The sequence below is a fragment of the Stomoxys calcitrans genome, chromosome 2 (genome assembly GCF_963082655.1).
Source record: "Stomoxys calcitrans chromosome 2, idStoCalc2.1, whole genome shotgun sequence".
Classification (NCBI taxonomy): Eukaryota; Metazoa; Arthropoda; class Insecta; order Diptera; family Muscidae; genus Stomoxys; species Stomoxys calcitrans.
The window spans coordinates 132,629,646-132,642,578 of NC_081553.1; the positions used below are offsets into that span (position 1 = coordinate 132,629,646).

At 36.3% G+C, this 12,933-nt stretch overlaps 2 protein-coding genes across 2 annotated transcripts in view; both read right to left on the reverse strand.

The window, feature by feature from the left end:
- Positions 1–12,933, reverse strand: part of LOC106090680 (putative mediator of RNA polymerase II transcription subunit 26) — a 285,790-nt gene that overhangs the window by 227,935 nt on the left and 44,922 nt on the right. The gene's annotated exons all lie outside the window — the stretch shown is intronic.
- LOC106090679 (syntaxin-1A) overlaps positions 1–12,933 on the reverse strand; it is a 237,162-nt gene that overhangs the window by 208,056 nt on the left and 16,173 nt on the right. Inside the window, exon 2 of the mRNA XM_059363079.1 lies at positions 9,592–10,986. Within this exon, the coding sequence (XP_059219062.1) occupies positions 10,971–10,986 (16 nt within the window). The 3' untranslated portion in view covers positions 9,592–10,970. The remainder of the gene's footprint in view (positions 1–9,591; positions 10,987–12,933) is intronic.

Genomic DNA, 12,933 nt, shown 5'->3' on the forward strand with positions numbered 1-12,933 from the left:
CAATCGGTAGACGATGGGAGCTGGTGATGTATCATCGCAGAATAACTGAAGTAACGACAGGAAACATGGCTGCCTTCCCACAGATTTCTGATTAAATATCTAAAACATGTTTTGAGAACAAGTTAAAAATGCTGATGTCAGGAGTAAAATTTAAAATAGAGCGAACGCTGGCACAATTGCCATTTCCATTGCCGTTGCACAGTGGCGCGAACAGAGGAAGCAGGTGGCAAAAATCTTAATTTTCATGTACGCCTACGAAATTTTGAAAAAATCTGTCTCATGTAAAACTTTCAAAAATGCTACCCATTTTTTGGTAATTTTTGAAAACTAGATAAGAATTATCATATTTTATTCTTTTTATTGATAGACGTACTTAATAATCCATAGCAGAACACCACACTACTGAGGCGTAAGTAAGTATTGATCTAAGCACGCTCCAGTAGAGCCAGTGGACTATCCTCGGATTCAGGTCCCATTTCACGCCTATGGCCCGCCTACATAGTGCCCAACATCTGTGAGTTTTCTCAGTACGCTCCAATTAAGTTTCCTATCTAAGTTCACTCCTAAGTATTTGACCTTGTCAGATATTGAAATCGTTTGTTGAGAAAAAGTGGGCGTCAAATTGGCCCACCTTCGTCTTCCTCGTGAACAGGCATATTTCAGTCTTCTCTGGATTGACATTGAGACCCCTGGGTCTAGCCCATCCATATGCCATATGCAGGGTCCTTTAGGCCCTTCTGCATACCCTTAAGTAGTATTATAACATCGTCTGTATAGCGGACGGGTTTAAATCCCCCGTCAGTCACCATCCGTAATGGGTCATGTATGTTGGTCACCCAAAGGAGTAGCCATGAAATAGCCATTTCACCCTTATATTTTCGAGGTTACTTTTTATTAGTATTTAGAACGCACAACAAGCCAATTTCTGGCTCTGGTGTATGTCCATAGTGGCATGGGGCGGATTAATATCTGCACCCTATTTTCAACCTAACATATCCTAAGGGATATGCGAAGAGCCTAAATAAGTAGCACAGACTTTTCAAGATTTTTTTCCACAAGTTAAAGCACACAGGGCATGGAACGAGTAACAGCAGCACCCTCTTTTTAATAACAAACTTTGTCAAAATCTGTCATTAAAATTTATAAAAACTTTGTAACAAATTTTAAAATTTCCAATTGGTTAATGGTCAATGACAGTACTATGTGTATGTGTTTTAGCAAAGCAAATTAAGAAGTCATCACTTTTATCATCCTCATCGCAATACAGCATTGGCAGCAAATCTCTAATGTTCGTAACTTTTTCCATTAAAAATAATGAAAAATAATGTCGATGGAAAATCCAAAAGCCAAAACAAAATTAAAATTAATCTTTGGACCACCATTTTTTCTGATACGATTCATTAATGCAACACACACTCACACACAAATTAGATTCAAATATCATAAAAGGACAAACATTTTTAATGAAGGTGAAAGAAAAAGGAATCAATGAAGAATGAAATCAACCTTGGAAGGCATAACGAAGAAATCAGGCTAAATCAATATGGTAAGCATGACTTGCCACAGTGATAAAAATTTCGGAGAACACTGCAATAAACGGCTATCCAAAATGCTGTTATTAGAGGTATATACGTTTATCGATATACAGCCAACGAAAAACGGGCTTGTTCACAAAGCTTAATGAAGCCTTAAAATAGGTAAATTTGGCAGTTCTATAAAGAAAATCAGTCAAATAAAACTATTTCAAATCTACATAAAGTTTTGTGAAAAACGGTGTGAATATACATAACGTGGCATTTTTATGAGTTAAGTCTTTTGGGGTGGCAGCACTGTTTGATAAGTGTGTCCAAGCGCCATCTGTGAAAGTGGAAAGTGTTCATTTCATAATGGAGAAACTCGCAAACGAGCAAGGACTGGAAATCGTTGAAATTTATTATCAAATTTCGCTCTAGGACAAATAGCCATCGTTTGTTACTAGCTTTTTGTGGTAGTAGTAATGGAGCTTACGAATCCTAAGTTCGTGGTGTTATCACCAAATTGGATTTGGCGCCTTTTTACTAGAGATTTCTTGTGGGGCTATGTGAAGTCGTTAGTCTATGGGGATAAGCCAAACACAGAACTTAACAGAACTAAATGTAGATATTAAATAGGCATATTTGACAGATTTTTGACTTTTTCATCCCAGTCCCGACCATAAAATGCGGTGAGGACAATATAAAACAAATAAGAGCGTGCTAAGTTCGGCCGAGCCGAATCTTATATACCCTCCACCATGGATCGCATTTGTCGAGTTCTATGAGCGGTATCTCTTTTTAGGCAAACAAAGAATATTGAATGAGAACAGTTTTGCTATTTGAGCTATATCATTCGGGCCTATTCGCACCATAAATGAATGCTGAACATTGTAGAAGTCAATGTGCGATATTTCAGTTCATTCGGATATGAATTGCGCCTTGTAGGGGCTCAAGAAGCTGTATCAAACTATTGATCGATTGAGACCATACTAGACACGTATGTTGAATGTTATGAAGGAAGCCGTTTTACAAAATTTCAGCCATATCGGATGAGAATTGCGTCCTCTAGAGGCTCAAGAAGTCAAGATCCCAGATCGGTTTATATGGCAGGTATATCAGGTTCTATATCGATTTACGCCATACTTGGCACAGTTATTGGAAGTCATTACAAAACACCTCATGAAATATTTCAGCAAAATGGGATCAGAATTGCGCGCTCTATTGGCTCAAGAAGTCAAGACCCAAGATCGGTTTATAAGACAGTTATACCAGATTATTAACCGATTTGAATCATACTTAACACAGTTATTGGAAGTGATACCAAAACACTACGTGCAAAATTTCAGTCAAATCGGACGAGAATGGCGCCCTCTAGAGGCTCAAGAAGTCGAGACCCAAGATCGGTTTATATGGCAGCTATATCAAAACTTGGACCGATATGGCCCATTTAAAATCCTAACTGACCTACACGTATAAGAAGTATTTGTGCAAAATTTCAAGCGGCTAGCTTTATTCCTTCGAAAGTTAGCGTGCTTTCGACAGACAGACGGACGGACATGGCTAGATCGACGTAAAATGTCATGATGATGAAGGATATATATACGAATATTTACAGGAGTTACAAACAGAATGACGAAATTAGTATGCCCCCATCCTATGGTTGAGGGTATAACAATATTGGATACTGACTGTATTTGGTTTTGCAAATTTTCTTTCCAAATAATGACCTTGTCTATTAATCTGACTTTATTGTTATTTATGCATCAAGCCTGCCTGCCTGTCTGGCTCCCCCCGTTAAATTTCAATATGTTTTGCTATCCTAATTGTTGTTTACTTCAAATACAAATCTCGCCCACTGATAAAAATCTTTGTAAATATTCTCTGTGGTTTTTGTTGCTGGCCGAGATATTTGATAAAACCAAAAACACTCACACACATCTTTGTTGGTTTTACTCTGGGATTTTTGAGATAACACCACCCTATACATGGGATAGGTTGTTGTCATCCATGTACGAAAAATAAATAACAATAACCACAACTACAATTACATCAATGGAAGCAGCAGAAACTTTTTTTGTGACTAAATTATCGACGTCAATCTAACAATAGACCGCAGCGGAGCTCGTGCAATTTTATCACAGGACCGAATTGCTGGAGAGTTGTAATCGATGGCTCATCGTCAGCGATGTACTGCACATGCATGTATGTGCTGTTATATGAATAGTGGTAGGCGATGAAATTGTTGATGTTTGAATTTGACTAATTGTCATTTATGATTCATCATTTGTCATTCGATGGAGAGGGTGGTTGTTATTTTTATTTTCAATAAAATTCAATTGATTTCCTCTTAAGCCTGCAATTAATTGGCATCACTTGAATGAATAATTTTCGTACATGATGTTGCAAATTACGGGGAGGGGGGTCGGTCAGACTACATTACATTTGAGTATCTTGGGATTTTATAAGCAGACACTAGGCATGCAAATTCTATTAAAACTTAATTTCTTATTGAATTTTTTTTAACCCAATTTTTAATAGCATAAATTGTATAATAGCATCCTTAGATCGATCGGAGAAATCTGCTCCTTCTCGATTAGACTCAAAGTCATTTGTGGGCGATTGTTTTCAACTTTTTTGGGAGGCGATTTAGTGATACAGCAATTAAAAACATTTGCTAAGGCTGCACTCATTGAAAAAACCAAGCACGGCGTTGTCAAATTGATCCCGTCAGATCCTGAAAGTGAATCAACACACAGATGCTTTCAGATTAACCACCGCAAATGTTTATAAATCAACAGCAGCTTTTTGTGAACGAAACGTTCCAAACATCACGTCCGTTGATTTAAACGACACTTTTGAGATCAAATTCCCCACTTTACGGCGTGCCGCAGTGCGACACCTCTTTGGCGTGAAGTCTTTACATGGCAAAGTACCTCACAAATGTTGCCAGAATTAGGAAGTCATAACCACTGCTACGGTGGCAGCCAGGTACTATATACGCACACAAGAAAATAATCCCAAGCAAACCCATGCGCCTATTCGTTAGCGGAATGTTCATGGGCTAAATTTGCAATTTTTGCAAACCCATGGGCTTTCAAATAATTGTATTTGTGTGATCGTCACCGGTATAGACACATTCTCACACACAACATTTCTTCCTGTTTTTGACTGGGCAAAAAGCAGTCAGTATGTTGAGCAGATCGGTCGAGTGCGGATGGTAAACTTCGCAAAAAATGCTGGTATATTCAATGACAAAAACACAACAACAGTTACTAAGGCACATGCATTGTTTGGCAATATTTATGAGACAAAGCAGGTATTTAAATGTGCAAAAACCACAACTCCCATAAGTAATTTTTTTTCCCTCCTTCATAGGATGGGGGTATACGAATTTCGTCATTCTGTTTGTAACACCTCGAAATACGCGTCTAAGACCCCATAAAGTATATATATTCTTGATCGTCATGCCATTTTAAGTCGATCTGGCCGTGTCCGTCCCTCTGTCTGTCGAAAGCACGCTAACTATCGAAGGAGTAAAGCTAGCCGCTTGAAAATTTGCACAAATACTTTTTATTTGTGTAGGTCGGTAGGGATTGTAAATGGGACTAATCGGTCAATGTTTTGATTTAGCTGCCATATAAACCGATATTGGGTCTTGACTTCTTGAGCCTATAGAGGGCGCTAATCTCGTCTGATTTGACTGAAATTTTTCACGTGGTGTGTTGTTATCACTTGCAAGAATTGTGCTAAGTATGGTTCAAATCAAACCGATCTGGGAACTTGAGTTCTTGAGCCGCTAGAGGGCGCAGTTCTCATCCGATTTGGCTGAATGTTTGCATGAAGTGTTTTGTTATGACTTTCAACAACAGTGTTAAGTATGGCGCAATATCCCGATCTGGGATATTGACTTCTTGAGCCTCTAGAGAGCGAATTTCTTATCCGATTTGGCAGACATTTTGTACAATGGCTTCTCCCATGCGTGTTCAATATGGTCTGAATCGTTCTATAGCTTGTTTGTTTTATTTAAAGCACTAAACAACAGATCATAGTACAAAATCATAATGAAATTATGCGATATTAGAAGACTTTTAATATAAAAATGTATCATAACATCGAAATAAATTCAAATAAATTCTGAAAGATTTGGAATTACCAACAGCTTATTTTAGACATAGACATAAGAATGATGTTAAATTAATTTAGAAATAAAGAAAAACTAGTTGAAACCCCGAATAACATGTTCTATATATCAAAAATGAAAAGTATTGCCAGGTTCTGAGCCTAAATACTGATCGCCTATGATGCTCTATACGACAATGTGAGATATATTGGCGGCTTTAATTAACCAATGGTCATCATGTTCCCGCGGCGATCGGTTGTATAGACCGAAACAAGATTGCTGGCCTTTAAGAGCTTGACGTGGATCGCCACCTCCACATGCAAATGTGGCAACAATCGTAAAAAAAACTCCAAAGTTTCTTACAAAATAAGTTCACTTGTTGAAAATTTCCTTTATATGAATCAAATACTTTTTTGCGTGTACACATTTTGTAAAGATGATGTTCATAACGGTCGGTGCACAAAATCAACAACGTTAACAAAACTATCCCCGCATGTTGACAATGTTTTCAACAACGCTTGTTCATGAAGAAACCATTGGTCCATGATTTTGCAGCGCTATTTTTTTGTTTTTGTGGGAATTTCCATAGTAGACCTTTCATTGTAGAAAGCTTTATACCACTATCCCTTGAAAATCGGTTATGAATTTTTTAACAATTCATGGCCTAAAAACATTACTTTGTAGAAAGCGGAAGGTATCAATACTAATGAGAGTTTCTATTCATTCTAAGAAGCGTTAGAGTTAGAGACCTCTAATGCCAGTTGCAAAATTGCTTTATTCCCAAGAACGTTTCATAAAGGAACAGCAGGGAAACTTCTCTCATATCAATGTATACTGTGCGATTCATGGTTTAACTTAAAGATCCGAACGGCTTGTCGTTTTACATGGCTGAAGACTTCACAAATATCGATATAGTGAGAGGATATATTTGGTGATAGTGAAATCATACTCACTACCGCACATGTGATCGAGTGCGCCTTCGTATCGAATGCAATTTCACCTCGTCCTTAATGGGTGTTATACAACTTGTAAAGGGTGATTTTTTAGCTATTGCATTTTTTGCAACACTGGTTTAAATGGCTCACTCACGTTTCTTGTTTTTTTTTCTCATTTTCAGTTTGGTCTATAATTTTACTATGAATCGTCTTACAAACGAACAACGCTTGCAAATTATTGAAACATCATGCGATTCTTCCATGTTACGATGAAGCTCATTTTTTGGCTCAATGGGTACGTAAATAAGCAGAATTGTCGATTTTGGAGTGAAAATCAGCCAGAAGCATTGCAAGAGCTAACAATGTATCGAGAAAAAATCAAAGTTTGGTTGCGGTTTATAGGCTGTTGGCATCATTGGAACGTACTTCTTCAAGGATGATGCGAATCGTAACGTATCTGTGAATGGTGAGCGCTACCGTGAGATGATATCCAACTTTTTTTGCCCAAAATGCTAGAGCTTGACTTTAATGACATGTGGTTTCAACCAGACGGTGCCACATGCCACACATCACACGCAACAATGGACTTATGGAATGGCGAGTACGGTGAACATTTTATGTCACATTTGGGACCAGTCAATTGGCCGCCGATCGTGCGATTTAACGCATTTAGACTTTTTTTTGTGGGGCTATGTTAAAGCTTATGTATATACAGACAAATCGGCATCAATTGGCGCATTGGAACACAACTTTGAATTATTCGTGAGATACCGGCCGAAATGTTGAAAAAAGAGTATGACTAAGCGGATGGACCATTTGAGGAGTAGTCATGGTCAACATTTGCATGAAATAATTTTCAAACATTAAATTATATGGACCGTACTATAGATTCAAATAAAGGTTTCATGCATTTTTCTGAATTGTATGTGTTTTTTTTAACTTTTATAGCCTTTAATAAATTTGTATGTACAAGTTTTTATAATTAATGTTCGATGTATACATTCGCGTTCTTAAATTTCAAAAATTCCCGTTCAATAAAGAGAAACACTATTCACAATAGAGATTTCGACTGGTTTTACTCGTATGCGGTTATAAGGCCCCTAGCCTTTAGCGATAAAAACGGATACGGCCTCCAAAAAAGTCAGTGGCGGAGATATTAAAAATGTCTGCACATTCCCCACTCGCGCTTCAAGTTTAAGGATTTGCTCTCCAGCTTTTTATGTTTTATTCATTTCATAGAATTACAACATGATCCTACCTGTGTGAACTAGATCATATTATAAACACTATAAGTAATGATAAACATTCCTTAATGATATCGATTACCGTAAGCACGCTCAATCGATTACCAAGTGATCCAGTTTGTCTGTCAGCCTATCTTAGATACAAGTCGCAAATTTAAAACGAATTTTATTTCAAATAATTTTAATGCAAATTGAGCGTAACATTATATGACTAAATTGTGTGACTCATGATAAAGTCATACATTTTCAATGAATACCACAATGTTGTTGTTGTAAATTCTCTTGGTGTTAACATACATCTAAATAACGTAAACATTTACAGTCAATTCACGTTGTTTTGAATAATTAATGAAGTAATTATAAAACAAAAAACATTTTTAGTATTTCCGCAAAAAAAAAGTAGTATTTATAACTGGTGTGAGTAGATCAACGACTTTGTCATGGCCCCATTGCGAGTGGAGTTCTAGTGAGCAATTAATCTCACGTTTTACGAAAGTCAAATGGCCTGCTAAAGTAATGGTATATGACCCATCTATACAATTTTTCGCAGAGGTATATAAAACCTCTCGTGTACAGAAACTAACCGATCGCAATTTCAAACCTGAATGATAACAACAACCCAATGATCAGGTTGATGTTAAATTCGCGATATACATGTTTTGTATTGTCTTGCAAGCAAGTTGGTGAAAAACGTTAGTTTCACAATATTTATGAAAATCCTTATTTGATATGAATAAAATTTAGCTGAATAACACTGTTGGTGGTTGAAAAATATCTGACATTACCTAAAATCGTGCGACGTTTTCGGGCTCCGAAATAGTATTCCAAGTTCAAACATGATCGATCATAGAAGTTTGAGGAAGATCAACTCCGAACATGTTACAAACAAACGTGCTTCCAAGAGTTCGGATTGGGAGTCCTTCGATGGTTCACAATATTTTCCGGTTACTTGTGAAGGTCAATCAACTAGCTGTTCGTACCACTACTTATTACTCAACCCAATATTATATGGTATAGAAAGTTCCAGTCGTTTTATTGGGACTACGACAACAAGGTAATTTGACAATAACAAAACATTTTTACAATATTTATGAAAATCCTTATTTGATAGGAATAAAATTTAGCTGAATAACACAGTTGGTGGTTGAAAAATATATGACATTACCTAAAATCTTGCGATGTTTTCGGGCTCCAAAATAGTATTCCAAGTTCAAACATGATGGATCATAAAAGTTTAAGGAAGATCAACTCCGAACATTTTACAAACAAACGTGCTTCCAAGAGTTCGGGTTGGGAGTCCTTCAATGGTTTACAATATTTTCCGGTTACTTGCGAAGGTCAATCAACTAGCTGTTCGTACCACTACTTATTACTCAACCCAATATTATATGGTATAGAAAGATCCAGTCGTTTTATTGCGACTACGACAAAAAGGTGGTTTAACGAAATAACAAAAAAAAATTTTTCATTATTTATGAAAATCCTTATTTGATATGGATAAAATTTAGCTGAATAACACAGTTGGTGGTTGAAAAATATATGACATTACCTAAAATCTTTCATATTTTATATTTGCCAAAACACTTGGCTGTTAATAAGTTGTATGTTATATGTAAACTCTTAAATGTCAAAATGTATGACATTTTTAAGCAGCTGTTGAAAGAAGGAACTCAAACATTACACAAATACCAGGTTTGTTACTTCGAAATTCACACAATTCAGCGTTAGAATATTTCCACAAACTAAATCTAATACTAAAACATAAATTTAGCACTTACCTGCTTTGGAAATAAAAATCCCAGGAACTCGATTCAACCAAGGATTACATAGAGTGTATGCAATAAAGTTAGTAGAATTAGTAAAAGTAGAGTTAGAGGCTTCGGAAAATTGTTGTTAGTCTCGTTTGATGGTCGTCTGTAGTTCTAGTCGGATGTTGTTAGTAGAAATTGTAGAAATGCTTATGGAAGTCGAAGTTTAAGTAATGCGCTGTGGCGAGGGCATGGCTTTGCTGGATGCATCGACAATGCTTTGGGGGAGAGGCGTTCATCATGCACATTTTGGAGTTTGGCTAAGCCATGTTGGTGGCGTTATTTCAAATCTCTTTTTTTTTTGTTTGTTTTTCGTTTCTGTAATCATTGCACCCGTTTGTATGAATCGCATTGAAGCAATTTAAGTTTGCTCCTTTCCAGATTTATTGTTACAAGACAAAGTAGAGTGGTTGAGTAGCGATTCGTGTTTTGTTCTTTGGGGGGGGTGGGGGGGTACATGGAGTGAGTGTTTGTTATACAGTGTGGCTGTGGCAGGGATATGTTCAAATCCTTCGGATGCCTGCTGTTGGTGTTAGTGGTAGTTCTTGGTTTGGCATTTTGGTGTTGTTTAGTCAAGGGTGGAGGCAGGTGAAGGCTGTTGTATGTTATATGCGGGTGTATGTGAGAGGGTATGGTGTCGAGGGGCTCGAATATGGCATTGGACAAATGTTATCCTTGACAAAGGACAGTTGTTACAAGACAAACAAATGGAGCGTGTACAATGTGCGATTACTTTGTTTCTCTTTACTCTTTTTTTTTTGTTCATGTTGTTGTGAATTATCACACAAATCGTTAATGTTGTTGTGGCTATGGTCTCGAAAGCGGTGGTGTTACGAGTCATTCTGTTGTGCAGTTTTGTGGCTAAAAGTGTAAAGGATGCGTTGAGTAACAAAAGGAATCCAAAGGAAAACGGGACACACACTTGTCGGTGTTCAAACATTCTCAGACAGAACTGGGCAAATTGCGATGAGTGTTGCTTTTCTTTGTAGAAATATTATAGTATAGAAAAAGTGCTGCATTCTCGCTTGCATTTAAGTGACAAATTGTTGAAAAACAAAAAGGGAACGAAAAAAAAATTTAAACTGAGTTGAATGAGCAACGAGCATGACTGGATCCCCAAGAATAATGTCAAGACAAATGATCCAGCAAAATTTCTGATATTGATTGTGAAAGGTACATAAGTGCTACAACATGTTTTTGTAAGGACAAAATACCGGACAAAACACAAAATGGAAAATGAAAACAGATCGTTTAATTTATTTTTGGGAATTGGGTCAATTACAACTCTGTTGTAGCAGAGACATATACAATTTTTTTGATTTGATTTGACTTTATGTGACTGGTGACTGTTATTTCGACATCATGCTGTTGGTATGATGAAATGATTTCGATTGCGATTTCATTTCCGTATCATAAATTTAAACACAGAGGTTTGTCGATAAAGCCATAAAGCAGAAAAAATATTTTCATGTTTTTTTTGTTATTGTTGTTGTTGTTATAAAAGCATTAAAATTAATTTGCAGCAAACATATATTTTTTAAGTGTGTTTTATTTTGTAGCCAATGTAATTGCAAGTAAATTGGAACATCAGTGGCAACATGCAACAGAGGAAAGGAGGATGCAGGCACAAAGATAATGGTGAAAGTCAATGAAAGTGCAAGTAAGTCAGTGAGAAAATTAAAAAAAGAAAGGAGAAATAAAAGATTAATTAAACTTTTGCCTGAAGTCAAGCCAAAAGGAAAGAACTAAGCCAATTACTACAGATTTCTAACTAATCGATGGCATGCATGTCTTTGGTGTCGCCGCATTGCAAAGCGGATAGTCTTCAATTGAGGTCAATGGGAAAAAAACGAACCGAGAATTACACATTACAATTAAGCGTAGAATGTTTCTCAAATGAAAACTACAAGTATTATACCATGGCGATAGCTTTGATCTCATCTATTGCAAATGAAATTGAACTGTTGCAAAATAATCAACCTAATTTTATATCATAGAGACCTAATTTCATCTCATTGCGTAGATGGGTTAAACAAAATTAGTTACATTTAAAGCCTAGTACTAAGATAATTCGCACGAAAATTGTCTATTCATTCAATTGCGACATATGCCGCATTCTATTGGGCGATGTAACACAAACAAAAGTCATACAGCGCCACCCAACAAAGGCAACTCTACTATGAAACAGAGCTGCTTGTGACTAGTCATTGAGCGATTAATTGAAGCGAAATTTGTGTTGCAGCAGCGACATGTCGCTATTTTGCTCATATTTTTTTTCTTCGTCACCAATTTGTTTTATAATGCATTTTGACAATTGTTCGAGCGAAAAGTCAAAGTCAGTACTAAGCTTAACATAGAATTATCCATTAAAACTTTCTTAAAGAAACATTACATTTCAAACCCGACATCAATAGTTTCGAGTAAACATGTGGTGATGTCAATACCTTCGCTTCTTCTTTAATTATCTGCTTCTCTTATGCAGAGTTTACAAGGCACATCTGATGTATGGTCATTGTAATAGTATTGGTGAAAACAAAAGTGTATGCATCACATGCACACATAACCATCAGTTATGGCTGAAAAATAAAAATAATTTGATTTTTTTCGTTGAATGGCGTCTACAGATTACCGATTACAAAGAAATGTGTAATCAGATATTGAAAAGCACGTTCGGTGCCAAATAAAGTTATAAAAGGAGAAGTAAAGTATGAAAAATTAAATAAAATCAAAGAAAATAAAAAATCGTTGTACCGTTTTTGGCAAAAGCTGTAATCAACACGTACACACGATGAGTACGATCATGATGTGCCGTGTTAAATGGCCATTAGTTGCATTTCTATTTAGATTGGATTTCTTAACAGATATGTATCTGATTTAAAAACTTTCGATAGAAATCTAACCATGTATATGTTATCGGCACCCAAAAAATTATCGATAAATTTTTAAAGCTGACTAACTAATCGAATCAAGGAGCTTCATTTTCGAAGACCAATTAAATGTTAATAAAATTTCCAGACACAAATGGCCACTACATGACATAAAGAAAAACTTCAACTCGTATGGCCTGTTTGTTGATTTCGAAGTCAAAAATTTCTGAGCTTGAACGGCAATTTGAGTATTAAAAATGCAGTAGGCATTTCGATTTATGAATAGATTTGCTTACATCAGAACTGGTTAAAACTCATCGAAAGCAAAAGCCAAAAAGCGTCTAGATAGACGAAGCTGTATTAGAGGGAATGCCTTGCATTCTCCTGAGTTTTCTCTATAAAGATATACACTTTTAACATCAAATCAAATAAAAACATTTCCTAA